The sequence below is a fragment of the Alligator mississippiensis genome, chromosome 6 (assembly GCF_030867095.1).
Source record: "Alligator mississippiensis isolate rAllMis1 chromosome 6, rAllMis1, whole genome shotgun sequence".
NCBI lineage: Eukaryota > Metazoa > Chordata > Crocodylia > Alligatoridae > Alligator > Alligator mississippiensis.
This window is the reverse complement of record NC_081829.1, coordinates 17,560,202-17,584,670: the sequence shown is the minus strand read 5'-3', so window position 1 is coordinate 17,584,670 and position 24,469 is coordinate 17,560,202. Positions and strand designations below refer to the sequence as shown.

The 24,469-nt window shown below is 43.7% G+C and overlaps 1 protein-coding gene across 1 annotated transcript in view; it reads left to right on the top strand.

Annotated features, from left to right (window-relative positions):
* The window catches only part of TM9SF3 (transmembrane 9 superfamily member 3), a 121,334-nt gene that overhangs the window by 70,310 nt on the left and 26,555 nt on the right, over positions 1 to 24,469 (top strand). Inside the window, exons 8-10 of the mRNA XM_014605000.3 lie at positions 476 to 570; positions 6,615 to 6,745; positions 22,005 to 22,144. Of these exons, the coding sequence (XP_014460486.1) occupies positions 476 to 570; positions 6,615 to 6,745; positions 22,005 to 22,144 (366 nt within the window). The remainder of the gene's footprint in view (positions 1 to 475; positions 571 to 6,614; positions 6,746 to 22,004; positions 22,145 to 24,469) is intronic.

The following is a 24,469-nucleotide window of genomic DNA, read 5'->3' as shown; positions in this document are numbered from 1 at the left end:
AGTAGTTTTTCATCTGAAATTATGGCATATGTTAACTTAAGGGAGCCGTATGTTATAGTCTTATGATAATTAAATGTGTGTGTACGTGTTATAATTCATTTTTTTTCATGGCATAGGGCACAGCTACAAAAGACAATCAATAATTTGGGTAAAAATTCTATATTTTTCCTTCATTTAAAAGGAAATTAAGCATGTCAGGGACACACTGTACCAGTAACTTAATAGCTTCTAGCCTGGTAAAATAAGGTTGATCTGCAGCTTTCAGTGGGACATAAGTGTCATTTTCAGTAAAGATATTAAACTTTTAAAGACAAATTTCATTGCATCTTGAATTTTGCTCTTACTGCCACTAAAAGTAGCAATTACATATTTTTTGACAGTTGTGCTTGTTTTACTGGGAACTTTTGCTATAATAAACATTGGGGGTTTTTTGTATTTATATTTACCTTGCTAAAATACCTGTTTCTTATTGTAGGAGAGGATCAATGCTTAGTACAGCTATATTTGTTTATGCTGCAACATCTCCAGTGAATGGATATTTTGGAGGAAGCCTTTATGCTAGACAAGGAGGTAACTTTTCTACGTTGTTAAAACTATGTTAAATGATTATGGCCAGGTTAGTTAATGGATTATATTTGAATCTGTTAAGTTGTCATTCCCTGCTCCAGAGTTGGCTGTTTCTCCTAACGGAAGATTGCCAAAAATATCAGTAGTATTGTTTTTTAAATCAGTAAGGAACACAGGGATGTTAAACAGCAGTCTCCTTGCCAAATTGCAGCTCAGTAATTACATTCTGCCTGTCTAATATGTCTTTCTATATCAAATGGATTCAATTTCTTTTGTTCTGAAAGCAGTATGGTATTACTGCGTGCTGTTAAATAGCCTTGGTGTCCAACCCCAGAGAGGTGGCCTTTGCTGCCTGATCCAGTATCCTAATATATACCCCTTCTTCATAGGAACCTTGAGGTTGGCTGTTTGTAAAGAATGAAGGGAAGGGCTGGTAGATGTGCACAGCATTCATTACTTTGAGTTTTTACTGGACTGAGTAACTTTCATGGGATCTTAGTAAAGCATCTGTTGGTTAATTCAGCATGTTTCTTGTTTGTTTGTTTCAGCATGTTTCATCATATTCAAAAGTGAATATTGGTAGGCAGTATAAGCATAATAAAATTAGCCAAGTAAAGTAGGGCAGGCTCTCTGCAATCTTAATTCTGCAGCAGTACCAGTGCTTTCTGAAGATCGAAAGTGGAGTACCCCTGTTTTTCCACAAGCTTCACTCTTTCCCTATGCTGCAGTATGAAAATAATTATTATTTTTTTTCTTAGAACTCATCTTCAGTAAACCTTTAATACTGGAAAAAAATGTTTTTAGCAAGTGTTACTTGTTAGCACTTAGTTTCTGTAACACCCATCTTCATTGCTCTTTAAGAGCTTGAAAATGTCAAGTCTAAACCATTCTTGTTGCAGTTTTTGTGCTGACTGAACTAAAATTGTTTATTGACAGATCTGTAAGTAATTTTTGCTCACAAATAGGGAAGAATTAGTGGGGGATGTAGAAGTGGATGGCAGCTTGGGCATGACTGACAACAAGATGATCAAGTTTAAGATCCTGACAAAAGGAAGAAAGTAGAGTAGCAGAGTATGAACCATGGACTTCAGAAAAGCAGACTGTGACTTGCTGATGGAACTGGTGGGCAGAATCCCCTGAGAGGCCAGTTTTAGGGGGAAGGAGTCTAGGAGAGCCGGTTGCATTTTTAAAGAAACCTTACTGAGGGTACAGGATCAAACCATCCCAGTGTGGAGGAAGAAAAGCAAATATGGCAGGTGACCAGCTTGGCTTAGCACAGAACTCTTTGGGTAGCTTAAACATGAAAAGGAAGCTTACAAGAAGTGGAAGCTTGGACAGATGACTAGGGAGAAGTATGAGAATATTGCTCAGGCATGAAATCAGGAAGGCCAAGATGCAATTGGAGTTGCAGCTAGTAAGGGACGTGAAAGGTAACAAGAAGGGCTTCTACAAGTATGTTAGCAACAAGAGGAAGGTCAGGGAAAGTGTGGGTCCCTTACTGAATGAGGGAGGCAACTTAGTGACAGATGAGAGGAAAAGGCTGAAATATTCGGTGCCTTTTTTACCCGTCTTCAGAGACAAGGTCAGCTCCCAGACTACTGCACTGAGCAGCAGAGGTTGGGGAAAAGGTGAGTAGCCATCTTCAGGCCTCAGTGGTGAAAGAACAGGTTAGGGACTGTTTAGAAAAGCTGGATGTGTACAAGTCCATGGGGCCAGATGCAATGCACCTGAGGGTGCTGAGGGAGTTGGCTGATGTGATTGCAGAGCCACTGGCCATTATCTTTGAAAACCTGTGGCAATCGGGGGAGATCCCAGATGGTTGGAGAAAGGCACTATATTTGCTTATCTTGAAGAAAGGGAAGAAGAGTAGTTCCCTAGATTTGCAGACCAGTCAGTCTCACCTTAGTCTGTGTTCAAATCATGGAGCAGGTCCTCATGGAATCCATTTTTGAGCACTTGGAAAAGAAAGTGATCAGGAACAGTCCACATGGATTCACCAAGGGCAAGTCATGCCTGACCAACCTGATTGCTTTCTGTGATGACATAACTGGCTGTGTGGTTGGGGGGAAAGCAGTGGACATAATATACCTTGACTTTAGCAATGCTTTTGATACGGTCTCCCACAGCATTCTTGCAAACAAGCTGAGGAAGTGTGGGTTGGTTGAATGAATGGACTGTAAATTGTATAGAAAGCTGGCTGGATTGTTGGGCTCAACAGGTAGTAATCAATGGCTCAATGTCTAGTTGGCGGTCAGTATCAAGTGGATGTGTCCCAGGGGTCAGTCCTGGGGCTGGTTTTGTTCAATTTCTTCTTTAACAATCTGAAAGATGGGATGGTTTGCACCCTAAGTAAGTTTGAGGATGACACCAAGCTTAGGGGTGTAGTAGATATTATAGAGTAGGGGGTTTCAACCTTTTTTGGTCATTATACCCCTGGCAGCCAGTTGACAGGTAGGGGAGGGGGATCCCCAGTGGCCAGTCTACAACGGGGGAGGGGTCCCCCACACACCTGTGGCTGCAAAAGTAAAACTGCCATCAGCACGCAGTGGCAAAACTAGAAGTGAACTGAAAACAAAAGCAGTGTGCAGTGGTGCAAAGTGTTGGTGGCCCTGCTCCCTTCCACTGCTGCATACCCCGTGGGGCCTTCCCAAGTACCCCCGGGTGTACACGTACCCCTGGTTGACAATCCCTGCACTAGAGGGTAGGGCTAGGATTCAAAGAGACCTTGAGAAATTGGAGGATTAGGCCAAACGAAATCTCATGAGATATTCAACAAGGACAAGTGCAAAGACCTGCACTTAGGATGGAACAGTCTTATGTGCCACTACAAGCTTGTGACCACCTGGCTAAGCAGCAGCTCTGCAGAAAAGGACTTGGGGTTACAGTAGACAACTAGATATGAGTCAGTGGTGTGCCCTTGTGAGCCTTCTTGAGAACAGCACACGGATTGCATTAGTAAAAGCGTTGCCAGCAAAAGACGGGAAGTAATTATTCCCCTCTGTTCAGCACTGGTGAGGCCACATCTGGAGTATTATGCCCAGTTTTGGGGCCCCCACTATAGAAAGGATGTGGACAAGTGGGAGAGAGTCAAGCAGAGGACAACAAAAATGGCTTAGGGGCTGGGGACCTGGACTGATTTAGTCTGGAGAAGAGAAGTTTGAGTGGGGATTTGATAGCAGTCTTTAATTACCTGAAGGGTGGTTCCAAAGAGGATGGAGCTGGACTGTTCTCAGTGATAGAAGATGACAGAACAAGGAGCAATGGTCTCAAGCTGCAGCAAGGGAGCTTTTAAGTTGGATATTAGGAAAAACTTTCTCACTAGGAGGATGGTGAAGCACAGGAACAGGTTACCAAGACAGGTGGTGGAACCTCCATCCTTGGAGGTGCTTTTAATGCCTGGCTTGACAAAACCTTTGCTAGAATGATCTAGTTGGCACTGGTCCTGCTTTGAGCAGGGGCTAGATTAGATGATCTCCTGAAATCCCTCTGAACTCTAATTTTCTGATTCTATATTTTACTGGTATTGAAACAAGTACATTAGTATAAAGACATGTATGAGGTAGTTGTACCGATCTGTCATGTTTTTCCTCATCATCAATCTGGTTAAGTTGGTACAAAAACTGTGGAAATGAACTCCAAAATGCTGCTGTTAAAATCCATGCACGTTGCCAATTGATAATCAGCATGCAATTCTTGAAGCCATTTTCATTGCTTATTGGCTTTGGTTGCCATATCTTTGCCATCTCTCTCATAGTCATTGTTGTTGATTTTGTTCCTGTATGGTATTTGATCAACTGTATGGGTGCATCCAAGCTCTGTAGATGTTTAAATAAAATATGAGACCATAAAACTTCAAGTAAATTCAACCAAGTGAAAGCAAGCATAAGGTATTTAAACAAGTCTTGCTCAAGTCCCTGAAAAATGTTCTTTGAGTTCTTGCACTCCAAAGCAAAGCAGTAATTGCTAGAGATGGTTGCTAATTCCATAACAATTTGTCTAGGTTTTGAAAATCTTTTTCATATTGACTGATTTTATTTAGAGGTGCCACTGATACTTCAGTCCGATATTGGATCAGCACCGATTTATAAAGAAAATATACTGTATTTACTGTATCAGAAATCGGCTATATTGGGCCCGTAATTTGGCTGATCAATGGCCTGTGCATGCTTCCTCCCCCGGTGCCCTCCCAGACGAGCGGCAGGAGCAGTGGCAGGATCTGCCACGTGAGCAAGTGAGCACCAGATGAGCTGCCAGACCAGCGACGTGCAGTGGTAGGAGCTATCCCTCTCCCTCCCTGTGCCTCCTGGACGAGCCACATCTCCGTCCCGCATCCACCAGGCCGCGGCTGGGCAGCGCTTGCCCCTGACCCAGCCCCACACCCTCCCTCACCACGTGGGGGTGTTGATCTGCCTCCCCAGCCCCTTCCACCACACCAGACTTACCAGCTAGAGGCAACTTTCCATGCTGCCTGCGTGGGTATTGGAAATTGGATCAGTATCGGCCGATATGCCTCCTGAAAAATCAGCTATTGGTATTGGCTGCCAAAACCTCCATCAGTGCACCCCTAGTTTTATCCTTTTTCATTTATTTATTTATTTATTTTTGAAGGCGCCCATTGTACTGAATTAAATTGTATTGAGTTATTTAAATGTAGTAGTACTTATTTTACACGTGTGTGTTAATTTAATAGTAGACGGCAAGAAAAATGGTAATATTTTCAGTCATTGATATGTAGGAACCTACCAAATTCATGATTTCACGGATTCCATAAAACCCAGCATTGCCTGTGAAACCCAGGCAATGCCTGCAAAATCCACAGGGGGAAAAAAAACTTACGGAAAAGGAAATGCTGGCTCCTTAGAGGGAGCCCTCAGTCTTCAGTGTGCTGCAGCAGCCTGGCAGGGCGGGGAAGGGGGTCTGCCCACTCAAAAGGCAGCAGGCAAGATGGCTGCAGCTCCCATCCCTCACTGTTGATTGGCTGTGAGGGCTGCCTGTCATATAGTCTTGCCTCTCTCCACCAATTGATAGTGAGGGGCAAGATTGCATGATGGAGAGCCCTTGCAGTCAATCAGCAGCAAGTGGCAGGGCCACATGACAGGCAGCCCCTGCAGCCAGTCAGTGGTGAAAAGCGGGGCCACTGGGGCCCTTTGGCCAATCACAGGTGTGAGGGGGGGGTTAGGGTATGCTGTCTCTGCTATGCTCCGCCCACAGAATTGCTGCACGGGTGCATGTTCTACCTGAGAAATTGGGAGGCGGCCCCTGCAAATTAGGTAGGCCTCTATAGATATGACTTCAGAGTTTGTCCCATGAAATTCCACTTGAAGTCGGTCTCAGATCGCTTTCCACTTGACCACTTTTGAAAGTGGAACTTTAAATTCATTGACGTAAATACAGAACATTTTACCCAGTAGCCCTTTCTCAAAGAGTTTGCTATCTGTCTTTCTCATATACAGGCAGAAGGTGATCAGAGCAACAAAGGGAAGGGAGTGATGCTGAAAATCACTTTATCATGGAGCTAAGCTCAAGTCTTTAGTCCAGCTTTATGTGGCATTTTATGGGTTCTGAGTTGACCATAGTTGAAATATTGCTGTTAAAGCCGTAAACCATGCACTGTCCTTCCTGTAAAATTTAACTAGTGCCTTGGACTGACATTTTACAACAGTATAAATGTCTACAGATGCAAGTGAGATAACTTTAGTTATAAATACCTATCAGTTGCATTTCTAAACACTTCTTGCATAATAAGCAAAGGTTTTTCTCCATATCACCATTTCCCATTGTAGGCTGTTGTTCTGCTTCCCATCTCCATATTACCATATAGAATGGTGTTTTTGAAATCAAATTTTTTGTTAGGCATGAAAAACTGTTGCCTTGTTCTTGTCTATGAGTAGATTGTTAGCAAGTACTAGTTTCTTTCACTTTTTTGGGGAGAGGGGGCAGGGAGGAGCTAAATACTTTCTGAAGAGCTTGCTGCAAATAAAATGTGAGAGCCCAAATGAATTGCATTCTATCCTCTACCAAAATGTTGAAATGTTTTCTTCTTACAGGAAGGAGATGGATAAAGCAAATGTTCATTGGGGCTTTCCTTATCCCAGCCATGGTATGTGGCACTGCCTTCTTCATTAACTTCATTGCCATCTATTATCATGCTTCAAGAGCTATTCCCTTTGGAACAATGGTGAGTGGTTTTAATAGAGAACTTAAAATATCATAGCAAACCTAGGAAAATTACCCTCTAAATCAGGAAAGCCAATAGCCTGTACTGTTTCACCGCAAAGTGGACTATAAAGTTTAAATACTTCAATCTTAAATACTGTTTCTCTGATAGATAATGTAGAAAATCTGTGGCTGTTGTAGTAGCTTGAAAGAATGCCATTTTTACCTTAAAACTTGTCTTGAAATGTATAATTCACAGTTGCAATTTATATTAAGGTTCCTTGGCTCGCTGTAGTAGCTAAGTATTTAAGATAAGTACAGATGGGAGTGGCGGGGAGGAGGGGTTAGGGGCAGGTTAGAACACATTAAAAATGGCCACCCAGCTTAATGCAAGTTATGATGTGGGGGCTAGCAGTGGGGGCATTGGGGTGATGGGGGGCAAGCAGGCTTGGAAGGGTTATTGGTGACCCTAACCCGCACCCCCCTGCTCTCAGCAGGAATACTGTTGAGAAGAGATGATCCTAGCAAGGTGTCTGTCTAGTCTCCTCCTGAAGTCTTCCAAGGTTGGGAACTGTACCCACCTCCTTGGGAAGCCTATTCCAGATTCTGTTCACTGTTACCATAAAGAAGTTCTTCTTTACATCCATCCTGAAACCATCCTTCAGTAGTTTATGGCCGTTGCTCCTTGTCCTTCCCTGGGGCGCCCTAGTGAACAGATTTTCTCCCAGCTCTTGATATTCACCCCTTACATACTTATAGACAGCCACCAAGTTCCCCCTCAGTCTTCTCTTCCCTAGGCTGAACATCTCCTTAGTCTTTCCTCATAAGGTTGGTCTTCCAGGCCCTTAATTATTCTTGTGGCTGTTCTCTCAACCCTTTCAAGATTCTCCACATCTTTTTTTGAAGTGTGGCGCCCAGAACTGGACACTGTACTCCAGCTGGGGTCTCACCAGTACCGAGTAGAGAGGAAGCATCACTTCTTAGCCGATGCATTGTGAACACGGCTAAATGCTTCTGAGGATGGGGTTGTGGGGGAGGGCATCTGTGGGAGTGATGGGTGAGGGGGGGCAGCTGGGGTCTGGGAGGGTCTGGCGGGATCAGGGGGGCTCTTGGGTCTGCTTGGCGGCCCCCTCCGTGAATGTACATCCCCATCCCCCTCCCCTCCCCCTACCGATGCTTGCTCAGCTCCCAACAGTGGTGAACACTGTTAAAGCAGGCACTGGAGTTGCTTTGGGAGGAGTGGGGGTGGTGCTAAAAATTGCCTGGTGTCAGGGGGTTGCATAGGAAAACTGCTGCCCTGGGGCTGGGTCCTGGGGCCAGTGGTTGGGCTTTTCCAGTCCTGCTTAGGTAACTGTACAGAAATTTCATGCACTAGTCTAACCTAGATCACTAGATTTGAACATACATCAATCCAGGTCTATCTTAGGCCAGGTTCCACTGTTTTTAGATCGGTCTGTGTGTGCAGAACTTCTGTATTGTTATGGGTTTAGATTGCTTATTGAACACTTAGACCCAGTCTCAGTGAAAGGTCCACACCTGGGTGAACTAAGGTATATCGAATGGCCATTTTTAACACGATCTAACCTCCTCCTAACCATCCTGAACGTCTGTACTTACCCTTAATGTGATTTTCAGTTTGTAATTGAAATGCTGAAAATGGTGAGTTTTGAAATTGCATGGAGCCAGTTGCATGCACGTTGGTTTTATTCATATTTACTGGAAAGAGATATGGGTCTTGTGCTTTTACTGTGTGGAAATATAGGAACATTGAAAGGGAGGGATGCATTCAGGGGGGTGGTGGTTGATGTTCTTACAAGAGGACAGCAGTTCTATTATCTTTAATTTCAGAATGAAAATTATGATAGGTCAAGGATGATGCATAGGATGCAGGGTGGTAGGTGGGTAGTGAGACCAAAGGCCGAGACGAGTAATAATATTAATTTTGAGGTGCGTTTTACTGTCAACTGAAGCAGTACTGAAACTTCATTCACGGCGCTCATGCTTAAGACTTTCTATCTAAGGATCTTAGTGCATCACAGTCATTTATTAACTCCATTACCCCTCACTGACAGTTGGCTGTGGTATTCAGGTTAGGTCTGCATCTTGTGCATTTCGTGTTTGTGTGTGATGTCTTAATAACTGAGTCTGTCTAGATGCAGCCTCCTCACTTAATGCCTTTCCTATCCTTCCTGTTTACTTGTTCCTTTTCTTAATCCTTCTGCAGCTTTTGTTTAACACTTGGCAGCTCTTTTCTCAGTTGTATACTTTTCCCCTTCTCTTTATCATTTTTCTAAATTCAATTCCTTGCCATAAACTAGTTTTCTTCAATGAGGCTCTACTACTTTAGGTCTCTTCCCTGCCTTTGCCTTCCAAAAGTTAAATTCCCCTTCCTTTTTCAGATGTTAACAGCTTGCTTAGTCTAGCCCACAAAGTGGAATCTCTCACTTCCATAAATGCAACTGAGAGTATGTAATGGTCATATTCACGTTGAGGTTGGTATGGATTAAGGGCCCAGTTTTGGCTCTTTCTACACTGACCAAACAGAAATGTAAGGTTAGCCTAGATCTTTAAACCTGGCTCCTGACTTCTAATTCACCCTCCCATGTTAGTCTCTGCTGGAAAACTTCACTGTAGGGAATTGATTGTGCAGTTTGCAATGGTATATGCACATTTCTGAACTAGTGAGTTACAGCTGGTAACCATAGCATGCTGTTTGGAAGTCTGTGGAGGCTGGTTAGATGTGCCACTTTGGAAATGTGGTATCCAATCATCTTAATGCATCCCTTCATGAAATAGTGTTCTCAAAACCATAACCTGGGATAGAAATAGTGAGACATTCTGTCCTGGCAAGATTATAGGAGGCAGTATGTGAGTATAATGTACACATAACCAGAATTATTTTTCTAACTGTTTCATCCCCTTGTGAAAATTCTCTGACTTAGATATGTCGCATGTCCCTTCTTTCCCCATCCCCAACTGTATTTAATTAGAACTATTTTTTTCACCTACAATGATATGGAAGAATGGGAATAGCAGGGAAGGTACTTCTGACTGATGGGTCATGCTCACTCCCCTCTGTCATGAAATAAGATTTTATTTGATTTGTCCAACCTGTGCTGACCTTTCAGAGGGTTCTCTGCTGCCTCCATTAACTAAGCTGTCTGCAACTCCTGTCAGATGCTTGGAGATCATACTGCCTTTCACTGTGCTGTCAGAACTAGCACAGTGTTCACTGGACTGAGTTCTGCATGAAATTCTGTTCTGTTCTGTTCCATTTTCACCAAAGTGGCATTGAAGTTTTTTTGCATCCATCTTTTTTTAGTGTGGAAAAAATTCCCAGGTGGAGTGAGGAAAGTGAGAAAGAGCCTATAGTGTTGCAGCAAACTGCAATCCACTGCAAATTAAAAAGAGCAAAGTCACCCCTCCTTCTCCTTGCTGTGATATTTTTTTGCTTTGTAAACAAGCTTGGGGTTGCTTCAGCTGAATCCCTGAAATAAGAACGGGGAGTTAGTGATTTGGTTTTTCCCTAAATAATCAATGTGGTCCTGGTTATAAGCCCAGGCAGGGTACAGCACAAAAGCAGTGCAGGTAAAAAACACTTCTGCAGATTATTTTATTTAACCTTGAGGGTTCAGAATGAAATGTAGAAATCCTGAACTGTTCTGATTTGGGCAAGAGGAGTGGCAGTGTCATCTTATTTCAAAATTGTCCTTTCTGTCCCACTATGTACTTAAAGGGATATGCTTAAAGTTGGTCAACCTAAAATTTGATTGATCATGGTTACTTTTCCTGTTTTATAAAAGCTTGCCCCAGAATGCTAATTGTTTTAAAGTAAATGAGAATGCGTAAGCATATTCATATAATGTGGGGGAAAATAATTTGTTCATGTCTGAGTTTCTAAAGGTGATTATAAATTTGTGATTTTGGAACTTGCTGAATGAAAAAAAGCCTTCTAATATTTTAACATGGCATGCAGAAGCAGCACCATAGCCTTTTTTCAGGCTGCAACCTAAAAGGAATTACAGAATTTTTATTAAACATTTTTTTTCTCATGTAATAGCTATAGTCAACTTGTGGAGTTTAATTTTGTATCATTTTCTTAACTCTCAATATTGTGTTACTCTTTAGTGTCTGAACAGCTAATTTTTCACAAAATGGTAGGTTATTTTTTGCTTAGAGTTTTGAGTTCCTGGAATTTTTTGCTCTAAATCTTTGGTAAAATAAAACATACGTCAATCATGTCACAACTTTTTTTTGTGCGTTGTAAAATATTTTAACTTGTGGAAATCACTATGCAACTCAAATTCAGTTTCTAAAAGACACATTGTTAAAGTGAAGGATGAAGGTGGCAGAAATCATAATTTTAAAGAACATTTTACTTCTAGTCAGGCCTTCAATAGTTTTCCATTGACAATCATAAAATATATGCACATGCATATCCTCCCCCCCCCCCCCCATTCAGCTGTTGAAATTGGGGTCCACATTATAAACAAAGTAATGCAGTGATATCAGTTTATGCCTCTGTTTGGGAAAGCAAAAGTAATGCTGCAGGGCTTCGCATGGGGCTCCCTAGCTGCTGGCTGTGAACACCCCCCCCAGCTTCTGCTGCAAAAACTCTGTTACTTGCTGCTATTTATCAGTGGTTTCAAGGAACGATCTCTTTTTCTCCATGCTGCCTTTCAAGAGCAAAATGCGTATCTTGGGGCATATTGTATGCAAGAAAATACAGTATGTTAGGGTCTTAATATAGCCTTTTACACAAAGTGCAAGACTTACAGTAATAAATACAGTATCGAGTCAAACATTTGTCACTTTTCATCCACTGAATCATGTTTGTTCCCTACAGAAGATATGCAGACCAAGAATTAAAGAGTGATTTTTTTTATTTTTTTTTTTTGTGATGTCTGTGTTAATTGGTTTGTGCTAAAATGGAATCTTGTATCGTTTTTCTGTGCTAAGCAAGCGGTCATACCCAACAGTGTCAGAAAGGTTTACAACATTGATCACTGACACTTGTAAAGAGGCTGTATTTTACTGCTGAGCAGGCATTCACAATATCACATTTCTCATTCGTATTCTGATTTGGAGTTTCAGAATGCTGACAGAAGTGAATTCCACCTGCAATGAAGTTTTAGTCTAGTAATTCTGTTCAACTCATTTTATTTTAAGGTCACAGAAACATGCCCATACAAAAGCAATTGAGAATGTAAATCTTAAAGGGTCAGCTACTGTGTGTGCAGGATCCTTATACACGCAGTGATTTTTATGATCTCTAGCTTTTTATGAACTTATGTTCAAGTCATAATTACTGTGTAGTAATAAACCTCCCTTCACTGGAGTTTGCAAGCTTTTAGTAGGAGCAGGTTGTAAATTAGAAAGTTCATCAGAAAATCTGTGCTGTAATCAGTTTTAATCAACTGATGGAATAGTTGTGTAGGAGGAAAGATAAGAGCTGAGAGATTAACCTTCCTGCAATACATTCGTTTGTCCTTGTGAGCCCCTAACCTCATGTGCAGAGGTTGTCCATGCCCTCCTTCTCCCCAGAGTAGATAAGCTTCTAAAAGTTTCTAATGGCAAAGTTACTCCTGTTCATGGCAGAAACGATACCCAGTCTAGTAATAGGACTTCATGGAGAATCTTATCTTCTCCAGTTCTTAGATTGGCTGAGCCTTTAAGGCTGCTGAGTGGTTTCTGTTTAGGCCCCATTGTGAGTTAGTCCTTTGCCGCTCCATATTTCAGATATGCCCTACCTAGGGGTCTCTCAGGAACCACAACAACAACAAATGGGTTCCCTCCCTCTGTATCCACTGACATAAATTTAGGGGTGGGGCTCCATTTTTGACCTTTTTAGTATTCAATTATTTGTTGGCTGATTTGATTGTTTCATTTTTATATGCTGCTCTTCCCCAAGAAGGCTCAGGACAGCTTACAAAAAAATTAATCATATGAAACTGATAAAATAAGTAATAAACAGTGCCCCGAGCAGTGGCACAGAACTCAGCCCACCTGCTGAGAGCGGGCCTAGATGAAAAGGTCCTACAGTGCTTCTGGAAGATGTCTAGGCTCGGGCTTTGGTGTAAGCCTTCAGGGGCAAGGGAGTTGCAAAGCTAAGGAATGACTACCAAGAACAACCCCTCACTTACTTTCACTGAACAATCTTGGCTTACAGATGGAATTTGCAGGAGGTTGTTTGCAGCTGACATCAGGGATCATAAGGGATTATAAGGAAACAAGGGAGGAAGAAGTCCTTTATGTGTAGAGCCATGGTCACTTAGGGCTTTATAGGTCAAAATCAGCACCTTGAATCATGTCCAGAAAGCTATTGGAAGCCCGTGCAGACTGGAGCACTGAAGTAATGTGCTCCTTTTGATCTACCCCTATCAGAAAGTGGGCTGCAACATTCTGCAGCAGCTGCAGCTTCCATGCAGTCCTCGAGGGTAGCCCTATGTAGAGCACATCTCGGTAGTCTAGCCACGAGGTTACGAAGGCATGGATCTGAATCTGAAAAAAAGGCTGTAGTTTTCTCATCAGATGGAATTGGTGAAGGTGCTTCTAACCACCACAACCTGAGAATCAGCCTGAGCAAAGGAGCCAGGAGCCCACAAAGCTGTGAACTTGATTGACAAGGGAAGGTTGAACCCCATCAAAGAAGTGTCCCTGCCATCCCATCACCCCTCCCAAATTTATGCCTGCAAATCACTGTTACTTCTCTTGTCTGCTTTCAGTTTTAAGGTAGGATTGTCTTGGACTAAACTATTCCAACCAAGTAGCTGTGTAACCTGCTCTTGAAAACTTCTATGGATGGAGATTCCACAATTTCTCTACAAAGCCTGTGCCAGTTCCTAACCACTCTCATAGTCAAAGTCATTCCTAATTTCCAATTTAAATGTCCCCTGTTCCAGTTTATGGCCATTGCTCTTAGTCCTGCCCCTTTGGTCACAGAGAAAATCCCATCTCTACCCTCTCTGTAATTACCCTTCAGGTATTTGAAGACGTTAGCAAATCTCCCCTCTTCTCCAGACTAAATAACCCTAGCTCTTCCAGCCTTTCCTCCTAAGTCTTGCCTCTGAGCCCCCTTTATTTTTGTTGATCTGTACTGTGAGGCCTGGAGTAGTGCTGAGTAGTGTAGCAGAATCACTTTCCTTGATCTACAAGTGTTAATACAACGCAGTATTCGGGGGGGGAAGGGGTTTGCAACAAAAGCACCATTATTGGCTTATATTCAGGTTATAGCTCCCTGTAACCCCCAGGTCCTTCTCTGCAGTACTGCAGCCAGTTTGCCATTCTCCAGTCTTCGTTTGTGCATGCAGTTATTCCATCCCAGGTGCAGGATGTTGCATTTGCCCTTGTTGAATCTCATCTGATTATCCGTACTACTACTGTACTTAGTTACTGTTAACTCAAGTGGCAGATGTTTGCACTGTGGATCGAAAATCACTAATCCACTGGCAAATGATGTGGGTATCAGTAGGACTCCACAATGAAAAATGTGGTTTTCAGTTTGCCTTTTAGCAGCAGAAAATTGCATAAAAGCTGTGAAGGGCACTAAGGTTAAGTAGTGCTAAAATTGCCCTCAGTTTGGCTCCCTTGTGCATATGTATTGAGACAGTCCTTCAGATGCATCAGGACTGTCCAACTGGCAGCCCGCGGATCACATCTAGCCCCTGATAGGTTAACCTGCGGCCTCTGGACTCCTGTTTGGGCACCACTTTGCCCACAGCTCTCCTGGTGCTGCTGGAATCTTAAGGCTTCTGCTCACTCCTCCTGCTTGCACTTCCTGCCCCTGCCTTTGGGGGTAGGGAGGCCTCTGGGCCTGAGGGAGCCCACAAGTAGGGGCCTCAGGGGATCCAGGGACTCTGCACGGTGCAGCAGGTGGAGGTGGAGCCCCCATGGCAAATAGGAGTTCTAGCTCAGTGCAGCAAGGCTGGCTCATGGGATGGGGCTGCACAGTGGCTCAGAGAACACGTAGCCCAAGTAGTGTGGGGGCTGCAGGCGCCCTGGCCACTCAGAAGTTGGACAACCCAGAGTTACCTGACTGAGTCGTGTCGTCCCCCCGCCCCTTTTTTTTGACATGACCTGACTCATTCAGTGCACAGGATGACCTGAACTCTGAGAATGAACTAGGCCTGCATAGTAAAAAAAAGACTGGCCTGTAGGACCCTGCTTCATTTGGTGCAGAAGCTGAGAGTTGTATGGTGAATGAGATATGACTGCAATAAGAGGCTGCTCATTGCTACTGCACAGTAGGGTCGGAAACAAGCTGTGCACCCCTGGGACCGCACAGTAACAACTGTGCAGTTGGGGGCATGTATAGATGCACCAGCCTCTGTTGAATAGCGTCCTGGCACTGGACATCTAGTAGTGCCAGAGGACTAGATTCTGTCCCTGCTGCTTCTGCAGAGTTCCTGTGTGGTGCTGGCCAGGTCCTGTGAAGCAAGTTTGTCTGTCAGCTACTCGTTTTCACTTTTTAGGTGCCCAATTGAAGATACTAGTGGCCTAGGTTACAGGAGAGTTGAACATTCAGAAGCAAGTGGAAGTGTGTTCACTGTAGACTAACTCATGTTACTTTTCTTAAATTAGCCTAGCTCAAGTAAAAGCTGCGATGGTGCAAAATAACACATTGGCTCCTGTGTCATCGCTGGCACTGCATACAGTTGTACTTGTCACTAAGACTTTGGGGGGTAGAGTCCATTAGTTTTCTGCTGTACTGTAAACTATGTGGCAATATGTATTGTTTCTCTGGTGACCTGAGACAACTAATCTATTCTTTAGCAAATGGGTATAGTTTGTGGGGGAAGGATTATAGGAGTGCATTGGAAGGCTAGCATGAGTGTAGCCAGCCTTTGTCCACACTGAAGCATGGTCATATGAACTGGTTGATTGTGCCCTCACTTGTTCTGTAGCAGTAGGTCTCAACCTTTCTTCAGCTCAGGGCACCCTTGTTAGCCACAGGACATCCCTCAGAAAATGCAGATTCTTTGTTTTCACTTGTTTTATGATTACAGAAAAATAACAGAACAATTTTTCTGTTGCCAAGGCCTCAGAAAGACCATGCCAGGTCAGAGTGTATTTAATACAACAGATTCCTATTTGAAATTTTTGGGTTTCTATAGGTTTGTCATGTGAATCAATCACGTTTGTACACTTAACAGTGCTAAATTTTGTGCAACCTGCTGCACACTTGAAAAGATGTCAATGGACCACCAGGTGCCACAGCACCCTGGTTGAGAATCATTATTCTGTAGTCTATACCTGATGATGGGCCAGCCAACGTGCTTTGGAAATGCCCTCATATTTGAGGTGAGGCTTTTTATTTTTTGTTTTTGCATGTGAGGGAGCTGAAGATAAAGGGTAGTGCTCAAGTTACAACTACAGATAACTTTGCAAAGAAAGCAAGCCCTGAGGTTGATTGGAGTTGTGCATTGAACATATAGGCTGCTTGCAGACCTTAAAACAAAAAAAACAAAAAACCAACCAAAAAAACATGCTTTACCAAAAAAAGCAGCATGTTATTTCAACTTGGCTCCACAGTGTCTGTATAGATCAGGTGCTTCAGTGAGGATTGTTGGTGCTTTTTTCTAATAGCTGATTCAATCAGCTGTGTCAAAAAGCCCCACTAAAGCGCCTGATCTATACAGATGCTGGGCGAGCTGTGTTCAGCTAATGTGCTGCTTCTTCTGGGCATGTGCTGCTGGGCTTAGTGTGGGGGTGTGTGGAGTTTAAAGTGCCTTTCTTTTTTTTAACATCTGCAAGCAGCCATAAAGTGCTGCAACATGTTAAGTTCTTTGAAATCACTGGCCACGGGCATCTCAAATTAGGCTGTCAAACATAGAGTGTACTGTTGACCTTCATATGTATCTTGGTTCCCCATCTGTTAAATGAGACTATCATCTCACTGCATAGAGATCTTGTGAAATTAAATCAATCGGTGTCTAATGTACTTGGGTACTATAGTGATGGGACTATAGAAAAGGCTGTGAGAAGATTAATTACTCTGCACTCTGCTGGGTTTAAAGCATGACTAGTAAATAGGATATGGGGCCACACGCTGAATGATGAGTGTAAAGCAGCATTGAATTGCTGATCATACAGCAGTTGCAGTCTCTTTGGCAAGAAGTGAGGCAGGGGTCCTGTACAGAAGTTAGAGTAGCATAATGCTTGTGCAAAAAGGGGTGAGATTAAGGTTGCGCAGGCTATTCATTCTGGTATTTCTTAGCTTTTGGGTGCTTGACATTTAATGTACTTTTCAATATATAATAATGGAGATACTTAAGTTAAATATTAAATCTTAACCAGGTAAATTTAGTGCAATATCTCGGACTACTCTAAGTTTCTACTCCTTTAGCTTTTGCCTAGGGGCCTGCAAATATTGCTTGTTCTGTATGTTAACTCTTCATATGTATAAACCTTTATTACTGTGCTAATTCCATACCCTCTACTTAACCTTAGTCATGGGGAAGTGTCCTATGGTCTCTGGCATACAATATTAGTAGCTGACAGGAACGATCAACCTGCCTCTTCGTTGACAGTTAATTTTTATTTTATTTTTCCCTGGTGCATTAAGCAGTCGGACACCAAAGCCTGCCAGTGGCTGTTTAATATTTGATGTGCTCATAAAAATTTTAATTATCACCTCTGAATGAAGTTTTATCTATAGTTGTCAGAAAATATGAAACGTGACACTAGAACATAAATTACTTCTCTCTTGATAATGTTTCTTTTCAAACAAGAAAAATTAAATGTTGGATGTTCAGTCAAGGGCAACAGAATACTGAATTCTCCCCCCCCTCCTTCAGAAAGGGAGATTTTAAAGAATGCAAGCAGCTGGAGTGGAAGATCTGTCATATGCCAGCTGAAATCAGGAAACAAAATTAAGGGCTGATATTTAAATAATGGGTGTTTTTAGACAGTGCAATCTTGAAGGTGCTAAAAAAAATCAATTTTTTTTTTTGTTTAAATATTTAGTAATATCCGTCAGAGTGGGAGGGGGTTGTTTTGTTTGACTGACCAAAAGCAGGTTTTGCAGATGCAATAGAGTAAAATGTATAAATTCCTTCCTGTCCCAGTGGTGTGGTTAAAACCATCCTTTGAATATCTGTGGCTGACTACTGAAAAATTTGGAGTGAATTTTTAGGGCCCAGTTCTAGTGTCAGAGATTTCTGTAGCTGATCCCTCTGTATTTATGCAAAATACCTTGGTTTTCAGGTGATATTTAAGCCAAGCAACTGCTTTTGTTTGAGTATGCATCAGTGAGGCTTTTCTGTAGGTGTGCAACATCAAAATTTTGAACAGTAGTGTCGAAAGTAATCTAAGTACCCTGGAGTTGCAGCGTTCCCTCCAAATTTCTCTTGCCTTCTGAAGGAGCTAGATCAGGGGTCAGAAATATTTTTGGGAAGTGCCAAAAACTTGACTTATAAGATGTTGGTGTGCCCCCGGGGTGGATGGCAGGGGAGCCACAATGAGTCCGATCCTTATTGTGTTAGCACAGCCTTGGCTCCTTCCCTGCCATCCACCGAGAGGTGTGCAAGCACCCGCTACCAGCAATGAGCTGGGCTGGGGCTCTGCAGACCTTAATGCAGTGGCTTGCAGCCTCCCTGCGGCCTGCTGCGAGTAGCCCAGGCTCTGTGGCAGGCAGCAGGGGCCTGCCCAGAATGGGCCAGCTGTGGCAGATGACCAGGAGGCTGTAAAATGCTGTGCCAAGGTCTTCAGAGTCCCTGTGTGGCTTATTGCTGGCGGTGGGTGTGTATGCATGCCTCTGCGGGAACAGCAGGGAAGCTGTGAGGCCCAATCCTTGTTGTGTCAGTGCAGTCCTGGCCCCTTCCCTGTTGTCAGCTCCATGGCGTGTGTGCCAAGCAAAATGCTTTTTCATGGCACACTCTGACATGTGTGTCAGGGGTCGCTGACCCCTGAGCTAGATAAAGGCCAGTGTGTCACTGCTTCTGGAAACCTAAACCTCAAACTTTCAAGAAATCCATGTCCCCTGACTGGCTGTCTTGACACTGGAAATAAAAGCACCACTTGCTACACCAGAACTGCTGTCCATAACAACTTGAGGGCCAATGAAATTGCACTAGGTGTTCTGTGCTGTGACCTGTCATTGACAGCTCCATCATCACATCTAGTATCGGCATCCAAACAAAAGGGCAAGATCAAAAGGTACAGCTTGAAGGAACCGAGACACAGACCAGATAGCAAGAAATGCTGTCCCTGAAGGAGATGAGGTATTGATCTTCCAGAGAGAGAGTTTTAATCTTATTCTTTTGCCAGTAGACCTCTGCAATCCTGCTCTGGATCCAGCACTCAGCATTGACCACTCTACTGATTACAGGCCTAATTGAGACTCTCAGAATGCCACCTAAAACTGGTCTAGAAATGCTTTTGGCATGTTGCTGATGTATGTTGCCAGAAGCAGAGCCAACATATTACCACACAAGACTGGCACATGCCTCTCCTAGTTCAGGAGAGGGCCTGAGGTAGCGCTTGATCTGCATCTCACAAGGTGCTGAACCAGCATGCTTCATCTGCTGCCTCTGTTGCACTTACCACCCTATTAACCAGGCATTGAATCTGACAGAAATGGCAAAGGTTACAGGAAAGTTGATCAGAGCTAGCAACTACCTGTTGGGAAGTGGCTTGCCCTATTCAGTCAGGCTCAATCCACTGTTGGGTCTAACACATGGGTGTTGGACATGGTTTGGTTCCGGGTTCAAAACTATGTTGTCCAAGGTAAGTTCCAGTTACTTGAAACAAACCCCACCCCTGCGCCTAGCTCACCTTAGAACTTACTACAACTGTAGTCACATGTCCCTTCATGGTTAAGCCACTTGATAGACTTCACCTATGGACCTATGTCTCGTGTAACTTTTTGATCAATCTATTACCTATCCCTGCAGTGGGGCAAAGGCTTGATGTACACCCTACCCAAGGTAATCTTCAAGATTGAGAGAGATGATCACAAACATCCTGGTAGTTCCATACCATCTAAGACCGTTCTTGCTAACAGGCTTAATACAATCGCTTGTTTAGTGATAGCATCCAACTCTTAGATTGGGTGGATTTGATCTCTTAGAACCACAGCCAGAACCTCTATTCAGATCTGAAGGCACTGCCCTGAATGGATGGACTGGCTGTTTCACTAAGCTTTGTTCAAGTTCACCTTCATTCAAGTTCAGTTTGTCACCTCTGTGGTTGTGCTTAGTTTTCTCTCACTAAGTGATATTAAAGCTTTTTTTAAAAGGCCACTTCATGCCTACTTGACTCTGAGAATCCACTGTAGCTCAGGACCTCAGTTCAGGTGTCCTGAAACTCAAAGGAGCCTCTACGTGAGGCTCCCTCAGAGTGTTTTCATATCATCACACCCTGAAGCTGTTATCCTGTTTGTTCTGGTCCAGAATAGTGAGTGATGTCAAGGTGTCCATGGCTCAACTCTCAGACTTCCCATACAACACTTCAGAGAAGAGAGATGATGCAAAGGTCTTGCCTGAAATGGTCTCAGAAATTTTCCTGACCCAGTTCTTAAACTTAGCTGTGTTGTTTGTTTTTTTTTCTCTGAAGTTACAAGAAAAAAGGCACATAACATGCTAGAGGTATCCAGATTTTATTTTTTTTATGACATTGACAAACTAAAGCAGTGATTCTCCACCCGGTTGTTATGAGATCCTTTTAAGGGTGCCACTCAGTATTAGTAACTCGTACACACTTCACAAAGTAAACCCAGAGATTTGGAATAGGAATCCAGTGTCAAAAACATTCTGACCTGTTGTGATCTCTTTGAGTTCTTTGCAACAGAAGAATTGCTCTGTTAGTTTTCTGCAGTCAAAAGTGAGTGAAAGCTAAGAGTTAAAGAGTTAGCATTTCTTGAGAGGTGCCTTGAGACTAAGCAAGTTGAGAACCACTGGACAAACACATGGGGCATGCCTACCTGTTTTCCAGCTATAGCCTTGCTCAGAGGCGAAGCAGTCGTATGTTAAAGGTTTAGAAAAGAGATAATCTAGTGCAGCTCTTTTCTTAGCAGCCAATTACTGTTCAATTCACATGGAGCTGGAACTCCTCATGCCTACTTTCCTGAGGTGCTGTTTTCTATCTGCCTAAAGTTTGGATCCACAATGATCCATACTCAAAAAGGAATGGATTCTAGGATAACTCATGTTAGATATTGTTTGTGTGGATATGGCAAAATGCCCTCATTTCAGCTTTTGGGAGTCCTTGGCTATCATGGGCCAGGGCTTGTGTGGAAACTGAAGGAGGGCTGGCTGCTTTGACAGAGAGACCAAGAGCGTCGAGCTCACTCATGAAGTGCCTGCAGATGTACAGTAGGATCCACACTGAGAACATCTCTAAGGATTGTAGTTACTGTGTGGTCAGCAGCTGTTCTATTTTTAATCATTGGTATCTGGGAGTGGTATGGAGCCATTAAATATTTAAGTAGTTTGATATATCAAAGTTACATGGTTGGAAAACATTCTGCTGAATCCTTAAAATTCTTCTTTTTGAACTGCAAAAATCCATTGCCTTTCATGAACAGAAAAAAATAACACTGTCTCAGAACTGAAAACTGTTTGCTCCAGAGTCTTTGGAGGTACTTTCTGTTGTACTGCTAACTCCAGCCAAAATACTTGTTGCTGCATGTACAATTGTACATCTGATTTGCACATGTATTTATTGCAGTTGCACCTGTAAATTGAGTAACTGTGTATGCAAATAGTTACGTGTCTGACAGCTTTTTTGCGTAATTACCCAGGTTGCAGCCCATGATATCAGCCCCCAAATGTTAGTATGACTAACATGATATGGTTTCAGTGTATTTTTTGGAAGACTCTTACAGATTAAGAACTTTGAGGCCTGACATTTGTATTTGTAACAGGCATTGACAGTTAACAGATAGACAGTAATGATCAGAATTAATGTATTTTGATGATAAGCTCTGCTGCAGTGAAATGCAATAAAGGATCCAGTTTGTTTCAGCCCTTCATAATGTGCAAATTATATTTTTATTCACAATCCTTAAAGTGAAGCTATCTCAAAAGTGCTGTAAATCTCTTGCAACATAATGGAAGGTGGTTAAAATATTTTAATGCATTTTAGTGTCTTCTAGCAACTTAGGTTAAATTTGTCTTGGACCAAATGCACGTTGCCTTAGTCAACAGTCCAGAAAGTGGCTAGATGTTGGCTAATGTCATGTCACCAGGAATATGCTAAAATCTGCACAGTTGTGTTTAGCTATTTGAGATGTCTTGCTTTTCCTCTTTCCATGATCTCATACCTGTTTGTTGAATTCACAGGTGGCTGTATGCTGTATCTGTTTCTTTGTCATTCTTCCATTGAACCTTGTTGGTACAATTCTTGGTCGAAATCTGTCAGGCCAGCCCAACTTTCCTTGTCGTGTTAATGCTGTGCCTCGTCCAATACCGGAGAAGAAATGGTAAAGAGAATCACTTGTAAATCATGTGTAATCACTTGAACTTAAATGTCTTCAGAATTGTTGTTGCATTGTGATCACCGAGCATTCTAGAAAAGCATTTCAAATTTGCTTAATTCAAGAGTTGGTCACCAGAGGAAAACTTCTATCAAAACTTATTTGCATTATTTCTCTTTAAAGAGATGCTGAGTAGATTGGATGGCTACTGGTCTTTTATCCACCCCACCCCCATTCCTCCCAGTTTTTGGGTCACTAGTTTGTATTCTGTCTAATTAGGCAGCGATTGATATGGAAACATTTGACTGTTCAGTTTCCTATTTTAAAATGAGTGGTTCTAATCCTGTTTTAACAGACAGGGGTCTCTAGAAATTAAGCGTCCTCATCCTTGGTTATCATCTTTTGCTGGATTTAGGATTGATTACGCCTCAGAGACAGAGCTCTTATTGATCAGAGTGAATTTCTTCAGGTTATGGCGGAGGTGTGCTTGCAGGGTGTTGTGGAGAGGGGTTGGGGATGCAGCAGGCATTTCATCTGTCTGTTCTGTACATAAGATGTGGATAAATGGAGCTCTTGAGTTTCTAAGCCATAAGTCTGGCATTGCCCTTAAGTCTTGTTTATTTCTTAACTGAATGTAAAGGGATGAACAGTATCAAAAATTGTTTTTGCAGCTTGTAGCACAGGGGTAGGCAAAATATGGCCCATGGGCTGGATCTAGCCTGCCCATGGGCTGGATCCGGCCTGCGGCCGCCTCTGCAGTGCTCCACATGGGACTGAGCCCCACCCACTCCCACCTGGGCAGCCTGCACCGGCACTCCCCCCAGCCCTGGCTCCAGTCAGTGCACAGCTTCTGGTGGGGTTGTTCCCAGTATGGCTGCAGCTGGCCAGATGTTCCTCTGCTTCTCTCACCACCAGGGGGAGCAGCCAGGCTGAAGCTCCCAGACCCTGCTCCCTCCCCCCCCCCCCAGGCTAGAGCAGTGCAGCAGGGGGGCAGGAGTAGAAGGAGGAGTGGCTGCTAGAGGCAAGGGGAGCACAGCAGCACCTGTCTGGCTGCAGCCACACCAGGAACAGCCCCACCGGAAGATGCACATGTTGGCTGGGGCCATCCGGGCAGTTCTGCTCCCTTTGCCTCCAGCTGTGGCTCTTGCTCCTATGATGGTGCAGTGCAGTATGGTAGGAGCAGCAGCAACAACTACAGCTGGAGGTGAGGGAAGCAGAACAACCCAGCCAGTGTGCAGCCTGGCCTGGCACAATGCGGTTCAGCTACAAGGCCAGGGACTACATGGTGTGGCAAAGGGCCAGCCCAACCCGGCCTGTCCCCTCCATGCCTCACACTGCATGGGTCCTGGCCTTGCAGCGGGGAACTGCAATGCTGCTGGGGCAGGCCAGGCCAGGCTGGCTCTGTGCTGCACCGCACGATTCCCTACTGCAAGGCCAAGACCCATGTGGCACAGAATGGAGGAAATGAGCCAGGATGGGCTGGCTACATGCTACAGTGCATGGGTCCTGGCCTTGCAGCCAGAAACTGCGTGCCACAGCTGAGCTGGGCTGGTTCTGTGCCACTCTGTGCAGTCCCCAGCCTCGCAGCTGAAACTGCATTGTGCCAGGCTGCGCCAAGCTGACTCTGTGCCACACCATATGGGTCCTGGCCTTGCAGCCTGGAACTGCATGCTGCAGCCAAGATGGGATGGACAGGGCTGGCTGCCCACCATATCCCCAGCACACACTCCCCACCCTCCATAACACCACACCCTATCACAGCCTCCATACACAGTCCCACACCCTCCCACCATAACCCCACACACACTCCCACCATCCCCACACACACTGACACTCTCCCACACACCCCTACCCCAACCACATACCCCACATCCATACTCCTCAACGTTCACCCCCACCCTCTCCCACACTCCCACCCACACCCCAACCACACAGTCCCCACATACACCCTCTTAACCTTCCCACACACAATATACAAGAGTAAGAGTATATTTTGAGCTATTATGCAATTGCCTCTGGATACACTATGCAAATGCACATAAATCGCAACAAAAATATTTTTAAAAATAAAATTAAAATAAGTTGTAGTAGATGTTTGATATTTAGTATATGATTTGGTTTTTTTTCCCAGTTTCAAGATGGCAATCGCCCCCTCCCAAAAGGAGTACTTCTAGGGCAAGGGGTGGGACTTCTGGTGGCAAAGGTCAGGGGTTAGGGGCAGGACTTCCAGTCCCAAGATGGCGACCAGGAGGCAGGACAACTGTCAGGGGGCTGGGGTACACATGCAGCTACACTTGACAGCTCACCAGCCTCATTAAGCTGTCCTCCAGC